Raw genomic sequence first — 19194 nt, 5'->3', positions numbered from 1 at the left:
GGTGGTACTTGGTGATACAAATTTGACAACCACTGTTTTAAATCTACGAAAAGCACTAGAAATAGGTGGCTAACAATGTAGCTAAGAGGAGTCATCTATTGCGCTCATAAAGCCCTCTAAAAAAAACATCTAAAAACCACCAGCAATACTCCATTTACGTGTGATTGAATAGTGAATATTGACCAAGTATTAAAGATAAGAGCTAATGCCGAGCAACTACTTTTAGTAACACAGCGCCTTGCTCACGGAGGAAGTATTGCGACTGTTGACATATTGAGCTGCATCGCCTCAGAGTTGGTAAAAGTTAATAAATAACACTAGGTGTGGTCAAATTACTCTCTGCATTTGACCCATCCCCTTGTTCCACCCCCTGGGAGGTGAGGGGAGCAGTGAGCAGCAGCGGTGGCCACGCTTGGGAAATCATTTTGGTGATTTAACCCCCACACTGCAAAAAGTCAGTGTTCAAAAACAAAGAAAAAAAATGCAAAAATGAGGGGTATTTTACTTGAACTAAGAAAAATTATCTGCCAATAGAACAAGAACATTTGGCTTGTCAAGACTTTCCAAAACAAGTAAAATTAAGCTAACCTCAATGAACCCAAAAATACCTTAAAATAAGTGCTAGAGCCATTATCTTGACATAATGATATGCGCTCGGCATTACATTTCTTGAAACCAACAAACTTATACTAAAAACTACTTTATTTTTTTTAAAGGCCTACTGAAACCCACTACTACCGACCACGCAGTCTGATAGTTTATATATCAATGATGAAATCTTAACATTGCAACACATGCCAATACAGCCGGGTTAACTTATAAAGTGCAATTTTAAATTTCCCTGGGAACTTCCGGTTGAAAACGTCTATGTATGATGACGTTTGCGCGTGACGTCGATGGTTGAAGCGGAAGTATTCGGACACATTGTATCACAATACAAACAGCTCTGTTTTCATCGCAAAATTCCACAGTATTCTGGACATCTGTGTTGGTGAATCTTTTGCAATTTGTTTAATGAACAATGGAGACTGCAAAGAAGAAAGCTGTAGGTGGGATCGGTGTATTAGCGGCTGGCTGCAGCAACACAACCAGGAGGACTTTGACTTGGATAGCAGACGCGCTATCCGACGCTAGCCGCCGACCGCATCGATGATCGGGTGAAGTCCTTCGTCCTTCCGTCGATCGCTGGAATGCAGGTGAGCACGGGTGTTGATGAGCAGATGAGGGCTGGCGTAGGTGGAGCGCTAATGTTTTTATCATAGCTCTGACGAGGTCCTGTAGCTAAGTTAGCTTCAATGGCGTCGTTAGCAACAGCATTGCTAGGCTTCGACAGGCGGCACAGCATTAACCGTGTGGTTACATGTCCATGGTTTATAGTATTGTTGATCTGCTGTCTATCCTTCCAGTCAGGGGCTTATTTCTTTTGTTTCTATCTGCATTTAAGCACGATGCTATCACGTTAGCTCCGTAGCTAAAGTGCTTCACCGATGTATTGTCGTGGAGATAAAAGTCACTGTGAATGTCCATTTCGCGTTCTCGACTCTCATTTTCAAGAGGATATAGTATCCGAGGTGGTTTAAAATACAATTCTGTGATCCACAATAGAAAAAGGAGAAAGTGTGGAATCCAATGAGCCCTTGTACCTAAGTTACGGTCAGAGCGAAAAAAGATACGTCCTGCACTGCACTCTAGTCCTTCACTCTCACGTTCCTCATCCACGAATCTTTCATCCTCGCTCAAATTAATGGGGTAATCGTCGCTTTCTCGGTCCGAATCGCTCTCGCTGCATTGTAAACAATGGGGAAATGTGAGGAGCCCTTCAACCTGTGACGTCACGCTACTTCCGGTACAGGCAAGGCTTTTTTTATCAGCGACCAAAAGTTGCAAACTTTATCGTCGATATTCTCTACTAAATCCTTTTAGCAAAAATATGGCAATATCGCGAAATGATCAAGTACGACACATAGACTGGATCTGCTATCCCCGTTTGAATAAAAAAAATTCATTTCAGTAGGCCTTTAATGGAAAGGCAACAAGGCAAACGCTTGTTACTCTCATGATCTACGAGCCACTCAGGCAAATCATATTGTCTAAAAAGGCATTTTCCCATCGATAACATGACATCATCGCGCCAAGTGCGTGCTCTTTCAGTCAATTAGTGCGCAAGGAATATATATATATATATATATATATATATATATATATATATATATATATATATATATATATATATATATATATATATATATATACACACAGCGCGGCCCCTGGCCAATTTTGTTTTGATTGTAATTTTGAAGAATTTTCCTGAATGTGCATGAACTATTTTCTGTTCAAAATTGTTAGAAATGTCACATGTTAAATGTTTAAATATTAACTGTCAGTTTACTGTACTGTGCTAACTGTACTACTGTAAGAATACATCTTTTCTATTGTTTCATTGAAAATAAAAATGCAAAGTCCATTTGGCTGTCATCTGTTTTAACTATGAGACACAATTGTGTCAAAGTCATGATTTTTTATTTCATGCTTGAAATAAGAAATTATTACTTTAAAAAAGCAGTTTTATACTTGTGAGTGTTGATGACACAGCTTTGCAACAGTTGATATTTTAGTTTCAAGCATGTTTTACTCAATATAGGTCATAAAATCTCAGCTACAAGCTGTAATATCTTACTGAGATAATGTAGGACCAAAACCCTTAAAACAAGTAAAACACCCTAACATAAAATCTGCTTAGTGAGAAGAATTATCTTATCAGACAGAAAATAAGCAAATATCACCCTTATTTTACATATTTAATCTTAATCAGATTTCAGTTTTTGCAGTGCAATTCCAACCCTTGATGCTGAGTGCCAAGCAGGGAGGTAACAGGTCCCATTTTTATATAATTTTTAGCCTTTTTAAAGAAAATATATGCATCATTGCAGATTCTGCAAATTATACATCATATTGACCACGCCCCTAGCCACACCATCACCGCCACATGTATGTTGGCAATTTGGGGGAAACCCTGCAGGCCATAAATGTCACATCTATCAAGTAAATACATCTCTACTGCCGGGCAAACACGATTTCCTTACCGGTTCTTCCTGAAGTAGCGCATCCCTGATGGTGACGGCGGCGTTATAATAGTCAGCTCTGAGCAACTGCACGCGAGCCAGATGAAAACTGTGATCGCCCCCTGAAGACAGCGCCTGGGAAAGCGCGAGCTCCGCCATCTGACAAGACAAGGACGGTAATAGCGTATCAAAAAGGGATTCCGGCAATCACAACCATCATTTTTTTACAAGGTGTTTAACGACAACTACCTAAAAGACCTATTATGCCCGCATGGTTACAGCATTACTCTACAACACAAGTGGGTTTTTTTTCCATTAGTTTCCATCTATATTTGAACAATGCAAGTCTCGCAAACAAGATGCTGTTTGACTCTTTACCTCCAGGGCAGAGTTGTGGAGCAGAAACTCAAGAGTCTCAGTGAAGATGGATTTGGAGCTGACATTGCTTTCTTCCGTCTCTGTGTTGATCAAAGTGTCCTGGTCACCGCTGTCAGTGTCTGGGACACACAGATTAAAACAAAAGTTTACATACACTTGTAAAGAACATAATGTCATGGCTGTCTTGAGTTTCCAATAATTGCTACAACTCTTATATTTTGTGATAAGAGTGGTTGGAGCACATACTTGTTGGTCACAAAAAACATTCATGAAGTTTGGTTCTTTTATGAATTTATTATGGGTCTACTGAAAATGTGACCAAATCTGCTGGGTCAAAAGTATACATACAGCAATGTTAATATTTGGTTACATGTCCCTTGGCAAGTTTCACTGCAACAACACACTTTTGTTAGCCATCCGCAAGCTTCTGGTTACATTTTTGACCACTCCTCTTGACAAAATTGGTGCAGTTCAGCTAAATGTGTTGGTTTCCTGATATGGACTTGTTTCTTCAGCATTGTCCACATGTTCTCAATGGGGTTTAAGTCAGGACTTTGGCACTCTGACAAAGCTTAACCTATTGTTAATATAACAATCTACAAGGTTAATGTAGGTTGCTTCTCTTTCTTCCCCTCCATTTTTCTGCATTCTTTCGTATCTCAAGTTATCATTACGTATATGTATTGTTGCATTTGAACAACTGTATTGTTGATAATAAAGGTAAAGTATTGCTATTGTTCATTATCAATAGCACTATTTCTGTTGGTATTTGTATTGCTCCATTTTTAGTGTAATAATGCTCATTGTCATTTCTGTATTATTTTTTATTTTCGCTAACTGCTTATTTGCTATTACTGTTACCATCATATTTGTTCATCATATTTGCTGATGTTGCTCTGTTGTTGTTGTTGTTGTGTTTGCTGTTGTTGTTTTTGTCTCTCTGTCTAATCCCCCTCTTGTCCCCACAGTTCCCCCCTCTGTCTTCCTTTTTTTCTCTTTCTATCCCCTCCTGCTCCGGCCCGGCTGCACCAAATGATAATATAAATACATTTAATAAAGTCAAATACAAATAAGGCAACAAGAGAAGTATCCTACACTTTCTCTTTTGTAAAGTAAATCTGAACAGCCGATATGGGCATTTACAGCTACTATATGATTTGCCTGAGAAGCTGGACAGGACAAAAAATAAATTAAAAAAATAAATAAATAAATAAGTCAGGACTTTGGGAAGGCTATTCTAAAACCTTAGTTCTAGCCTGATTTAGCCATTCCTTTACCACTTTTGACGTGTGTTTGGGGTCATTGTCCTGTTGGAACACCCTACTGCGCCCAAGACTGATGATTTTAGGTTGTCCTGAAGAATTTGGAGGTAATCCTCCTTTTTCATTGTCCCATTTACTCTCTGTAAAGCAGCAGTTCCATTGGCAGCAAAACAGGCCCAGAGCATAATACTACCACCACCATGCTTGACGGTAGGAATTGGTGTTCCTGAGAGTAAAGGCCTCACCTTTTCTCCTCCAAACATATTGGAGTATTTTGGCCAAACAGCTAAATTTTTGTTTCATCTAACATCACATGGACAAAGATAAGACCTTCAGGAGGAAAGTTATGTGGTCAGATGAAACACAAATGGACATGACCTCAGGGCTGTGTACTCTCCCCCTGGCTCTTCTCCCTGTATACAAACTGCTGCACCTCCAGTCACCAATCCGTAAAACTGCTCAAGTTTGCGGATGACACCACCCTCATTGGGCTCATCTCGAATGGCGATGAGTCCGCCTACAGGAGAGAGGTGGACCGACTGACGTCCTGGTGCAGCCTCAACAACCTGGAGCTGAACGCCCAGAAAACGGTGGAGATGATCATGGACTTCAGGAAAGTCACAGCCCCACCATCCCCCCTCACCCTGATTGACTCTCGCACCCCCGTCCCCATTGTGGACTCCTTCCGTTTCTTGGGCACCACCATCACCCAGGACCTCAAGTGGGAGCTGACCATCAGCTCCCTCATCAAGAAGGCCCAGCAGAGGATGTACTTCCTGCGGCAGCTGAGGAAACTGAAGGTGCCGACCGAGATGCTGGTGCAGTTTTACTCAGCCATCATAGAGTCCATCCTGACCTCCTCCATCACAGTGTGGTTCCCCGGCGCCACAGTCCAGGATAAGAATAGACTGCAGCGCATCGTACGTGCTGCTGAGACGGTGATTGGCTGCAAGCTCCCATCCCTCCAGGACTTGTTCTCCTCCAGGACCAGGAGGCGTGTGGGTCGGATCACAGCTGACTCTTCTCACCCTGGACACACACTATTCTCCCCTCTCCCCTCAGGCAGGAGACTACGCTCCATCCAGACCCACACCTCCCGCCACCTGAACAGTTTTTTCCCCTCGGCCATCAGGCAAATGAACAATAACTCCTAACAGCAGCTCCTCTAATTCCTTGAATCCCTTTTAAGTCTATCTGATAGCTCAGTCACAGCTCTTTTTATACCAAATATGTGTTATATGTGTTTTATGTTGCACGTTTGCACCAAGAAAAATTCCTAGTTTGTGAACCCGTTCTCAAACAATGGCAATAAAACTATTCTGATTCTGATTCTGATTCTGATGTAATGGTGGTTCTTTGGTCAAAATGTTGCATAGATTATGTTTTACAGATCATCTTCAAGCCGCTTTCTGACAGTCACTTCCGGATGCGCCGTTTTGTGGGCGGTCTTATTTACGTGACTCACCTCCGACAGCGTCTTCTCCCCGTCATCTTTGTTGTAGCGGTGTAGCGTGCAAGGACGGGAGTGGAAGAAGTGTCAAAAGATGGAGCTAACTGTTTTAATGACATTCAGACTTTACTTCAATCAATAACGGAGCAGCATCTACTCATCCGTGGCTCACTAGTGCAACAACAACGCCGGAAATGTGTCCTGCGAAACACCGTCAGACTCTCTGATAACTAAAGTTCCTTGGGTGAATAATATAAACTCACTACACCGGTATGTTTTAGCGCTTTCATGGTGAGTTTACTGACAGATATAAGTAAGAACTTTACACTACTTTATATTAGAAATGGCAACAGAGGAGGATGAATGTCCCATAACAAGAAGATAGAGAAGAAGAAGAAGCTTATCGACTACGGTGTTGGCACGGACTACAAAGGCGGACGAGCGCAAATTTTCAGGACTTATGCAGATCCCAAATACACATCAGCAGGTACCAGAAGGTAAGAAAAGTTGCTTTTGCATAATATTGCGAAACAAAACGCCTGATAATATGTCTTACCTTAAACACACACCATAATAATACTCGTATGTTGAAGCACAGTACAATCCATCAAGTGGTGCGGCTTCATAGCTTACCAAAGTCGTACTAAAACATTTTGATAGATTTTTGAGCGCCGTGTGTAATGTTCTATATTTTCAGTGGAACAGATACAATTTTGGTGTTGTTTACTGGAGTCATATTGCAGTCTACACATATCTCTTATGTGTGACCTATTGGTACCTGTTTTTGTGTATCTGGGATCTGCATAAGTCCCAAAAATTTGAAATCAAACCATGCACATTTTTATAAAACAATCTTGCCCTCCTTCATACATCTGGGAAACGAGCCATTTGGAATTTCCCCCATTGGAGATGTTTTTGCCATTAGTCTGCCCCACAAGTCTGCTGCTCTCCTCTTGTTGTGGGGCAGACTGGCTTGTACATGCACATGCATCCTTCGCTGTTGCCATTTCTAATACAAAAGTAGCATATAGTCTGAACTTAATCTGTCAGTAGATTCGCTATGGATGCGCTAACAACTACAACAGCACATCCTGATGCGGCTTAAAAAAGGTCTGTAATACATATTCCAAGCAAAATTTGGACAAAAAAACCCACCATTAAAAGTACAGTACAGGCCAAAAAATTGGACACGCCTTCTCATTCAATGCGTTTTCTTTATTTTCATGACTATTTACATTGTAGATTGTCACTGAAGGCATCAAAACTATGAATGAACACATGCGGAGTTATGTACTTAACAAAAAAAGGTGAAATAACTGAAAACATGTTTTGTATTCTAGTTTCTTCAAAATAGCCACCCTTTGCTCTGTGTACTGCTTTGCACACTCTTGGCATTCTCTCAATGAGCTTCAAGAGGTAGTCACCTGAATGGGTTTTCACTTCACAGGTGTCATAGTTTTGATGCCTTCGGTGACAATCTACAATGTAAATATGATAAATAAATGATAAATGGGTTATACTTGTATAGCGCTTTTCTACCTTCAAGGTACTCAAAGCGCTTTGACAGTATTTCCACATTCACCCATTCACACACACATTCACAAACTGATGGCGGGAGCTGCCATGCAAGGTGCTAACCAGCAGCCATCAGGAGCAAGGGTGAAGTGTCTTGCCCAAGGACACAACGGACGTGACTAGGATGGTAGAAGTTGGGGATTGAACCCCAGTAACCAGCAACACTCCGATTGCTGACACAGCCACTCTACCAACTTCGCCACGCCACGTCATGAAAATAAAGGAAAAGCATAGAAATGAGGTGTGTCCAAACTTTTGGCCTGTACTGTATATAGACCACAAGGAAGTATTTTTTATGTAGAAAAATAATCATAATGTGACCCCTTTTAAAGGAAATTAGTGTAATTCAATGTAATCCCGTTAACTTTGACAAACGTGTTAGAAACCCCTGTTTTTCCATGTTTGAATACACACATACAAAAATGCAGGATAAAATAAAACACGTCAAAACAAATTATACTTGGAATCACTAACACACACTCTCAGAATTATTTAGCTTGCGTCGTAAGATTTAGATGAAAAAGTTGTCGTCTCACCAGTTTGCTTGATGGCCTGAGACTGAACAGGAGGTGGAGCGGGCTTTTCCTCTTCCTGTTCCACCAGCTTTTCACTTTCCTCATCCACATCCGTGTCTTCCGTCTTGTTTGTTTGACTATTGGCTTCTTTTGCTTTCAGATGGTTTTTAGCCTCCAGGAAAGCCCTTTCAGCCAGGATGGATTTGCCCTGGCTGTCTTGGACCAGACCTGGGCAACGAATGCAGACCCGAAGATACTGAGAAAAGCCACTTTGCACATTTCTGCTTGTGTTCATGAATGATACGGTGTGGCTAAACGCCAGGAAACGTGGCCACATTAATCAACTCAGTTACAAGATTTGTTTCTTGGAGGATTTGTGTTGTGGTATTTGGATAGAGTGAAAACATGGATCTCACCCAGCAAGGTCCAAGCCACCAAATCCAAAGGCTCTATGTTTGTGGCTCGCTCCAATAAAGTCTCAGCTTGCTCAAAGTCATTAAACAACGCTGCCAGCACTCCACACATCATCAGACTAAACAGATAACATAACACAAACACAAGCTTTAAGTACATACAACTACAATTTGAAGCCTTTACCGACTCTCTGGGAGCCAAACCAAAGAGCATTGGTTTATTTGATCCAAAACAAAATGTATCATTGGATATATTTTCTTTTTTCTAGGGCATTACATTCTCAAGGCATTAATTTGATCACAACTGGACTGTTCGGATTGTCGCAGAAAACATTTCGCTAGTCCTGGGCCGATAAGACAGTATATGAATTATTCGGATGATAAATTCAAATGAACTCCATAACTTATATTGTCACCGCCCGGGCACACGTCTGTGTGCATTCATGTGTGTGCTGCGCGGAGCGCACTTCCAGGAGCGCGCCGGGCGCGTGTCAGTCCGGCAGCAGCAAGCGACTGCAATCAATCACCAGCAATCAGCGCACCTGTGGCTGATCAGAGGACCTGCCGTCATAAGCCTGCACGACCTGCTATCCAGCGCCAGAACGTAGCGACCTGTCCTGTACAGTAATCCGAACCTAGCATGCTCTATGCAATCTTTCTCTGTGTTTTCTCACCCACCGTGCTCAGTTGTCTCGTGTCCTCCCTGTCGCCCCCTTTCAGCAGCGTACCTCCGTTCCCACGTTACGAGCTGTGTGTCTCGTCTTCCCGCGTTCCCTCTGCTTCCCCGGCTGATTCTTGGATCTCGACCTCCCGCCTGGACACGGACTCTGACGCCTCGCTATCAGCCCCCGACTACCTGCCTGTCTCACGGATCTCCGAGCTTGTCTTGCCCCCCCCCCCCCCCCTTGGACTACCGCACCTCGCTCAACACTTCCGGGTAACACTCTTCAGGTAATATCCACACATAGTCATACACCATACACTTTTGGATTAGTTCACACACTCCATTCCCTTGTTTATTAATAGTATTATTATTTATTTATATATATATATATATATAAATAAAATAGAGTTAAACATTGCCCCTACTGTCTGTGCCGTCCTCTTCCCCTGTACAAACACAACAAATATGACTCCTTTAATGCACCCTATAATCTGTTGCGCCTTATATATGAAAAAAGATCAAAAATAGACCATTCATTGGCAGTGCGCCTTATAATCCGGTGCGCCCTATGGTCCGGAAAATACGGTATATTCACTGTTACAAGCGGCCCTCTGAGGGCAGCACCTCAACAAAAACAAGTTTGACACATCCGTTTTAAGAAACTCTGAACAGTCCAGTTGCAATTGACTCAATGCCTCAGATAAGTTGCTAATATCTATGCTACGTTTTCATAGCGTTCCATGTCTGACCTGGGCAGGTGTGTTTGTTGGAGAGCCACGGCATCGTGGAAACACATTTTCGCCGTCATGTATTCTCCGGTTTGCATGTAGAGGCCCCCCCATTCAAACTTGTGGGAGGGCTCACGGGGCTCCCTCACAACCAACTGCAGCAAAACAGACACAAGACGTCCATGCCTTCATGCAGAATGATAACATAATTCAGGGGTGTCCAAAGTGCGGCCCGGGGGCCATTTGCGGCCCGCAGCTAATTGTTTACCGGCCCGCCACACATTCTGGAAATACTATTGTAAAAATAAAAAAGAACATTAAAAAAAGTGGAATGAGGTGAAATCTAACGAGAAAAAGTTGCAATGTTGACACAAAAGCTGCCATGCAGGCTGTTTTTTTTTTCTTTTGTCTTTCTTCATTTTTCTTTTTTTGCCGTTGCTCATAAAAAAAAAAATACTGACAAAAAATCCATGTTATAATGAATTATTTTCAGGGCTCCAATTACTTCAAATATTTCACTTTAAAATGTTTTATGTGGTAAATATTGCATATATTGTGTACTAGCCATATAAAAACATCAAAGTTTTCTTTGACAAAAGCGCATAAAACAAACAAAATAATAGTTCCAGCATAAAATCGACAGATATATCTGAAGTTGATCTCGTAACTTAAGTGTTGAAAGTAAAAGAACAACCTAATAATTAAAGCTGCAAGCAGCGATGGACGGGACCGACTTTGACGGCACATAAAATCAAAACCGGAGCAGTAATTAAAACTCTTTCATCAACTTTTAATCAGAAGGGTTCAATCTCTCTCCTGTGCTAGTTTGAAGCCGACACGACAAACACGCTCAGAGGAGATAATGTTTGAAAAAAGGTGACCGGTTTTTACAAAACTTTTGTTTTGAAGGGGGAATTGCAAACTTCCTGTTGATTTTTGCTGGGGGTTGTCAATGAATGAAATGTAGGTCTAAGTGAGACCGACATAGAAGTTTTTGTTTCATGTCTCTACGACATTCCTACTGGAAGTTACAGGCAGTTTTGTCAGAGTTTTCTTCCTAGGAGCAGTTGTGTCTTTGTTTTCTTCCTAGGGGGCGCTAGAGTGCAATTTTGAGTTTTGGGGTTGGGTTTTTTATTAGATCGCAATTTTTGCCAGTCCTGATGTGTGTGTCCAGTTTGGTGAGTTTTGAAGCATGTTAAGGGGGTCAAATTACAGCTCAAAGAGGCAAAGGTGACTGTTTTTACAAAACTGTTGTTTAGAAGGGGGAATTACAAACTTCCTGTTGATTTTTGCTGAAGGATGTCAGTGTATAAAATCTAGGTCTAAGTGAGACCTACATAGAGGTTTTTGTTTCATGTCTCTACGACATTCCTACTGGAAGTTACAGGCAGTTTAGTCTGTTTTCTTCCTAGGGGGCGCTAGAGCGCAATTTTGAGTTTTGGGGTTTGGTTTTTTGATTAAATCGCAATGTTCGCCAGTCCTGATGTGTGTGTCGAATTTGGTGAGTTTTGAAGCATGTTAAGGGGGTCAAATTACAGCTCAAAGCTGCGGTATAATAATAAAGAAAGAAAGAATAAAACCTTACAATTACAATAGGGTCCTCTGTCCCAAAGGGACATTCGGTCCCTAAAAATGTATCACTTTATGAGTGGGGCACCTTTTGGATCCCAATTATATTTAGTGATTTTTTTATTTATCTTTTCACTGTGATTACTCAAAAATGTGAAAGAATTAAAATCAATGGTGCATTATTGATCTTTTAGGGCTCTAATTACTAAATACTGCATATTTCAGTTTTACTACAAAAACACTAAGTTGTTTTTGACAGAAAAGCCATAAAACATGTTTTTAAATTTGTATTACTTTATATCAACTTGAAGTTGATATAGAGATTTACTGTAAGCGTTAAATAATTTAAAAAAAATAATAATCTGACTTATTTTTAACATTTTAATGACTGAGACCCTTTATGGTCCCCGGGACCCCTAAAGGTAAAATAAATTAAAAAATGCATATATTTTGTTATGGTTTGAAAATGAAAAATATCAAAATGGCCCCCACATGCTTTAATTTTTCCTGTGTGCGGCCCTCAGTGGAAAAAGTTTGGACACCCCTGACATAATTACTGTACACACGGCAAGTAACAGATGTTATTGTACCTCCTGGTAGTAGCGAACAGCCAGAGGATAATCCCTCATGAGCTGAGCCTCTCGGGCAAAATGTGTAAGATGGTAAATGCTCAAATGGATCTCATTAATTGGATCATCCTCAATGGCACGTGAATAAATCTAATTAGGGAGGGGAATAATTACAGTGATTATGCGCGTATAAACAGCGTGTGTTTGGTGGAGGGTGTGTTTGCGTATACTTTGTTGAGAGCAACATGCATCTCATCCACCAGGTCCACGTACAGCTTGCTGACAAACTCCTGCAGATCCTGCTGCTCTGTAAAGGACTCCGTCTGCTGTACCTTGTCACGCACAAACTTCACCACAGCAGGCTACACACCACACACACACACACAAGCTGGTTGACACGTGTAACACATCCGTGCTGAAGGTGACATACAGGTACCGGTATTCAAACCTTCAGTTTTTCCTTGAAGGCAAAGTATTTCCCGGAGACATTGAGAGCGCCCATCAGCTGAGCCATCATCGGGTCCTGGTCGCAGCTCATGGATGCTTGGAATCCTGCTCCAAACAACTCCTCGTACTGCTCCGAAATATGCTTCACCACATTGCCCACCTGCTTGTGAAAGTTTAATACTGCCTTCAAAAAAAAAAGGAAAAAGACGTCAAAAGGGGTTATTTGGGAGTGATTACGAGTATATACAGTGCAGTAGTGTGGTACTGGTCCAAAAATGTATTTCGATACTTTTCGGTACTTTTCTAAATAAAGGGGACCACAAAAAATGGCATTATTTATATATATCTAATGGTACATTAAACATATGTTTCTTATTGCAAGTTTGTCCTGAAATGAAATAGTGAACATACAAACAACTTGTCTTTTAGTAGTAGGTAAACAAACAAAGGCTCCTTATTTAGCTGCTGACATATGCAGTAACATATTGTGTCATTTTCCATTCTATTATTTTGTCAAATGTATTAATGGGGCCGTACTCTGGCTCCCGCACACACTGGGAGTCAAATGTATTGTGCATGCAGATTCACATATACTCACTTGCATACATACACACATACATAGGTACCTACGCTCCCACATACATATACAAATACAGTACATATTTACACACTCAAAGTTCGTACATCCACACGCACACTCATTATACAAACATACTGTATACACATACTGTACATATACATTCACTGTACAAACATACATATACACATACTGTACATATACACTCACTGTACAAACACATATACACATACTGTACATATACATTCACTGTACAAACACACACACTGTATACCCCTGCTGTAGATATACATTCACTGTACAAACACACACGTATACATACTATACATATACATTCACTGTACAAACACACATATACACATACTGTACATATACATTCACTGTACAAGAACACATATACACATACTGTACATATACAAGTACATATGCACACATACACTCATGCACATAATCACGTTTCATCAAACATATATTAACGTTGTTGCCCTAGGGTAAACTGGGTATAACACATGGCACACTGACAAAGCTTAACCTATTGTTACTATAACAATCTACAAGGTTAATGTAGGTTGCTTCTCTTTCTTCCCCTCCATTTTTCTGCATTCTTTCGTATCTCAAGCTATCATTACGTATATGTAGTGTTGCATTTGAACAATTGTATTGTTGATAATAAAGGTAAAGTATTGGTATTGTTTATTATCAATAGCGCTATTTCTATTGGTATTTGTATTGCTCCATTTTTAGTGTAATAATGCTCATTGTCATTTTTGTATTATTTTTTATTTTCGCTAACTGCTTATTTGCTATTACTTTTACCATCATATTTGTACATGTCGTATTTGCTGATGTTGCTCTATTGTTGTTGTTGTTGTTGTGTTTGCTGTTGTTGTTTTTGTCTCTCTGTCTAATCCCCCTCTTGTCCCCACAATTCCCCCCTCTGTCTTCCTTTTTTTCCTCTTTCTATCCCCTCCTGCTCCGGCCCGGCTGCACCAAATGATAATATAAATACATTTAATAAAGTCAAATACAAATAAGGCAACAAGAGAAGTATCCTACACTTCTCTTTTGTAAAGTAAATCTGAACAGCCTATATGGGCATCTACATCTACTGTATGATTTGCCTGAGAAGCTGGGCAGGACATTAAAAAAAAAAAAAAAAAAAAAAAATGTATTAATGACTAGTGGTAGAAAATGAATTATTAATCTACTTGTTCATTTACCGTTAATATCTGCTTACTTTCTCTTTCAACATGTTCTATCTACACTTCTGTTAAAATGTAATAATCACTTATTCTTCTGTTGTTTGGATGCTTTACATTAGTTTCCGATGATACCACAAATACAGGTATCAATCCGATACCAAGTAGTTACAGGATCATACATTGGTCATATTCAAAGTAACGAAAGAAGATTTTGTGATGCTAAAAAAATATCGATGTAATCATAGTAGTATCGACTAGATACGCTCCTGTACTTGGTATCATTAGAGTGGATGTCAGGTGTAGATCCACCAATGACGTTTGTTTACATTATGACGCCGGTGAGCTACGGTGTGTAGTGAAGTATGTTTAGCTATTCCTCGTCCTGCAGGGATGATACTTGTAAGAAACTTAGTTTATTTGTCGCCATGGAGGCGAGGATTAGTGATTTAGAAGTAGCTAAAACACTGCCGAGTGGGGCTGGACTTTAGCCGCTAGCTAGCTGGCCATGTCTTAAAGCGTTTCCGTGTTATAGCTTCACCTTTATCGTTAGTTTTTTAAGCCGAAATGCGTCTGTTCTCCCTTTTCTGTCTACACACTGTGTCTGCTTGTAAGAACTCTGTGTGTGTGCGCTGCCGAACTCGCAAAACCAGCAATGTCATGAGATGACGACACGCCATCCAGTACTTTTCAAACAGAGTATAGTACCGTTTTTGATTCATTAGTACCACAATACTATACCAGTACCGGTATACCGTACAACCCTAGAACATACCTTTGAACATGAGAAATGATTTGCTCCTAATAAATGGACAGTGATCACTAATAATATGTATAATTTTTTTAATTGATTTTTGAAAATTATGAATCGATGTAGAATTAGGAGACAAAATTATTGTGATTCGGATATGAATCTATTTTTTTCTGCACCCCTATTGTTTACCTACTTTTCTGGTGTGTGTGCAAGCGGGTGAATTAAGACACAGTGATTGGATATTGGTCACTTAAAAAAATAGACGTGCAAAAATCTGATATATTGTAAATTGGTTGTGGGTGCAGTTTAATAATACTTGTTCACAAAATACACTGTCTAACGTGTGTGAGCATATTTACTCTTTCAGCTCGGTTAGGTCCTGCTGGAGGTAGCCTTGGGGGGATCAGTGCTTTTACCCTACAAAAACAGTTTAGGCAAAAAGTTTCTTTGAATATTCCACATGCACAAATCTAAAATACAACATGTTTTGATGGAATGGTTATACATAAAACTGATTTTTTTCCAGTAGCTCTGGGGTAAGCACTTGCAGATAAAACATGGTACAACATACACTATATTGCCAAAAGTATTTGGCCACCCATCCAAATGATCAGAATCAGGTGTCCTAATCACTTGGTGTATAAAATCAAGCACTTAGGCATGGAGACTGTTTCTACAAACATTTGTGAAAGAATGGGCCGCTCTCAGGAGCTCAGTGATTTCCAGTGTGGAACTGTCATAGGATGCCACCTGTGCAACACATCCAGTCGTGAAATTTCCTCGCTCCTAAATATTCCAAAGTCAACTGTCAGCTTTATTATAAGAAAATGGAAGAGTTTGGGAACAACAGCAACTCAGCCACGAAATGGTAGGCCACGTAAACTGACAGAGAGGGGTCAGCGGATGCTGAAGCGCATAGTGCAAAGAGGTCGCCGACTTTCTGCACAGTCAGTTGCTACAGAACTCCAAACTTCAGGTGTCCTTCCAATTAGCCCACGTACAGTACGCAGAGAGCTTCATGGAATGGGTTTGCATCCAAGCCATATATCACCAAGTCCACTGCAAAGCATCGGATGCAGTGGTGTAAAGCAGTGGTCCCCAACCACCGGATCGATTGATACCGGGCCGCACAAGAAATTAAAAAAAATTAAAATTAAAAATAAATAAAAATATTTTTTATTAAATCAACATAAAAAAACACAAGATACACTTACAATTAATGCACCAACCCAAAAAACCTCCCCTCCTTCCCACTCATTCGCACAAAAGGGTTGTTTCTTTCTGTTATTAATATTTCTGGTTCCTACATCATATATCAATATAGACCAATACAGTCTGCAGGGATACAGTCCGTAAGCACACATGATTGTATTTTTTTATGACAAAAAATAAATATAAATGAATAAATAAATAAATACCATTCCCCCCGCCCCCCATTCCCTAAGAGGAATTATGGTGTGGGGTTGTTTTTCAGCAGTTGGGCTTGGCCCCTTAGTTCCAGTGAAAGGGACTTTGAATGCTGCAGAATACCAAAACATTTTGGACAATTCCATGCTCCCAACCTTGTGGGAACAGTTTGGAGTGGGCCCCTTCCTCTTCCTACATGACTGTGCACCAATGCACAAAGAAAGGTCCATAAAGACATGAATGACAGAGTCTAGTGTGGATGAACTTGACTGGCCTGCACAGAGTCCTGACCTGAACCCGACAAAACACCTTTGGGATGAATTAGAACGGAGACTGAGAGCCAGGCCTTCTCGACCAACATCAGTGTGTGACCTCACCAATGAGCTTTTGGAAGAATGGTCAAAAATTCCTATAAACACACTCCGCAACCTTGTGGACAGCCTTCCCAGAAGAGTTGAAGCTGTAATAGCTGCGAAAGGTGGACCGACATCATTTTGAACCATATAGGTTAGGAATGGGATGGCACTTCAAGTTCATATGTGAGTTAAGGCAGGTGGCCAAATACTTTTGGCAATATAGTGTATCTAGAGCATGACTATGGAACACTCACTGTATATTACCTTCTTGCCAGCTCCTCTGATCACCTGCCAAATACTTTTGGCAATATAGTGTATCTAGAGCATGACTATGGAACACTTACTGTATATTACCTTCTTGCCAGCTCCTCTGAAGATGTTCTGGCCACTAGTGGTTTCTTCAGGGAAATGTCAATTACAATGTACGATCTGGAGTCCAAATAGGCCTGTCATGAATGGAAAAGTGACCTCATCATGCTTAGATTTCTCAATTTACAATAAAGTAAACTTGCGCTTCAACCACCTATAAAGATTATATTATACTCCGTACGATGTTTTGAAACTTACTTTTTTATCTGGAGGAATCAGATCAACTGTGCTCACATCAGTCAGACTTTGATTGACAGACCCCTGACACACAAAAATAAAAACAGATCACTCAAAAAATAATATCAATCTTTGTTTTGTGGTTGGATTTGTGGTGAACCACATTTGAGGACAATGTGTATGGTGGAGCCTCGATTTACAAACCTTTTAACTTTTTAATTCATGAACAACCAATTGAATAGAAATTTGCTTTGGTGTACAAACCTTATCTCTGTGTACGAACGTTTCCTCCACCCATTGTGTGCCTCTCCGTTGCTCACGCCTTTTTACGGCATTTTTGTAGTTTTGCTAACTTAATATAAGTCTAAAAAAAGCGAGTGATAAGCAATGTGTAGTTTGAAACATTCAGGAAGTATACACAGCGTTGTCGACACTGCCCTCCTCCCATCCTCCCCACCTCCCTTACGTTGCACGCTAAGAAGATTAACCAACAAGGTAAATTGTATTTTATTTTTACTACCTAATCTTTGTAGCGACCTGGCTGTTAAAGTTAAGGAGTTTTGTGATTTCTAACTGTGATTGCACCACAGGCCTAGTGACAATGTGTGTGTGTGTCTCGGCTACACAGAGCACAGTTAAGCTGTTGTTTTTTTTCACTTTGTTAGTCAATCAAAAGTTGATTCATCACCCCTTTGTTATGTTTGATATACAGTACTGTATAGCACTTGACACAAGTATGCAAACCTCTACCAAAATGTCTGGAACCCAATATTCATATTCACATTGTTTCTTATGGAGACATTTTCTATTTTACTTATGAGTCTAGTTCAAGAACCAAATAAATCAAGGTTCCACTGTCCATGGATAACTATTATAGACTTGTAAGTAGATAAATGCTTTAAAATGTAATATCGGAAATTATCAGTATCTGTTTCAACCTCCCGATTTTCCCGGGAGACTCCCGAATTTCAGTGCCCCTCCCGAAAATCTCCCGGGGCAACCATTCTCACAAATTTCTCCCGATTTCCTCCCGGACAACATTATTGTGGGCGCGCCTTAAAGGCACTGCCTTTAGCGTCCTCTACAACCTGTCGTCACGTCCGCTTTTCCACCATACAAACAGCGTGCCGGCCCAGTCACATGATATATGCGACTTTTAAACACACATGAGTGAATGCAATCCATACTTGATCAACAGCCACACTCATACTTGCTAACCTTGAGACCTCCAATATCGGGAGGTGGGGGTGGGGGGTGGAGGGGGCTTGGTCGGGGGCGGGGGGCGTGGTTATTTACAGCTAGAATTCACCAACTCGAGTATTTCATATATATTTCATATATATATATATATATATATATATATATATATATATATATATATATATATATATATATATATATATATATATATATATATATATATATATACATATATATATATATATATATATATATATATATATATATATATATATATATATGCATGAAATACTTGACTTTCAGTGAATTCTAGCTATGTATATGTATATACATATATTTATTTTATTATACATATAAATAAAAGAAATACTTGAATTTCAGTGTTCCGGTGGCTACCCAGTAGATGGCAGTATTGTCCTGTTTAACTTCTCCGTTCATGATGAGTATATCATTTCGGCCACTGTGTTTAATGGAGAAGTCTGTTCCACAAAATTTAAAGGCAACATACACCTTACCCTTCGAA

The 19194-nt window shown here is 40.2% G+C and overlaps 1 protein-coding gene across 3 annotated transcripts in view; it reads right to left on the bottom strand.

Moving 5' to 3' along the window:
- Positions 1–19194, bottom strand: part of LOC133639437 (cilia- and flagella-associated protein 70-like) — a 54511-nt gene that overhangs the window by 9664 nt on the left and 25653 nt on the right. For all 3 annotated transcript variants that reach the window (XM_062032734.1, XM_062032730.1, XM_062032741.1), the window contains 11 exons: positions 17493–17555; positions 17280–17371; positions 15522–15579; positions 12634–12816; positions 12416–12547; positions 12207–12335; positions 10069–10202; positions 8659–8774; positions 8264–8470; positions 3441–3559; positions 3084–3221 (listed from right to left, as the gene is read on the bottom strand). In XM_062032734.1, coding sequence (XP_061888718.1) covers positions 3084–3221; positions 3441–3559; positions 8264–8470; positions 8659–8774; positions 10069–10202; positions 12207–12335; positions 12416–12547; positions 12634–12816; positions 15522–15579; positions 17280–17371; positions 17493–17555 — 1371 coding nt within the window. The remainder of the gene's footprint in view (positions 1–3083; positions 3222–3440; positions 3560–8263; positions 8471–8658; positions 8775–10068; positions 10203–12206; positions 12336–12415; positions 12548–12633; positions 12817–15521; positions 15580–17279; positions 17372–17492; positions 17556–19194) is intronic.

The sequence above is a fragment of the Entelurus aequoreus genome, linkage group LG02, assembly GCF_033978785.1.
Source record: "Entelurus aequoreus isolate RoL-2023_Sb linkage group LG02, RoL_Eaeq_v1.1, whole genome shotgun sequence".
In the NCBI taxonomy this organism is placed as follows: Eukaryota; Metazoa; Chordata; class Actinopteri; order Syngnathiformes; family Syngnathidae; genus Entelurus; species Entelurus aequoreus.
This window is presented reverse-complemented; position numbering and strand designations above follow the sequence as displayed.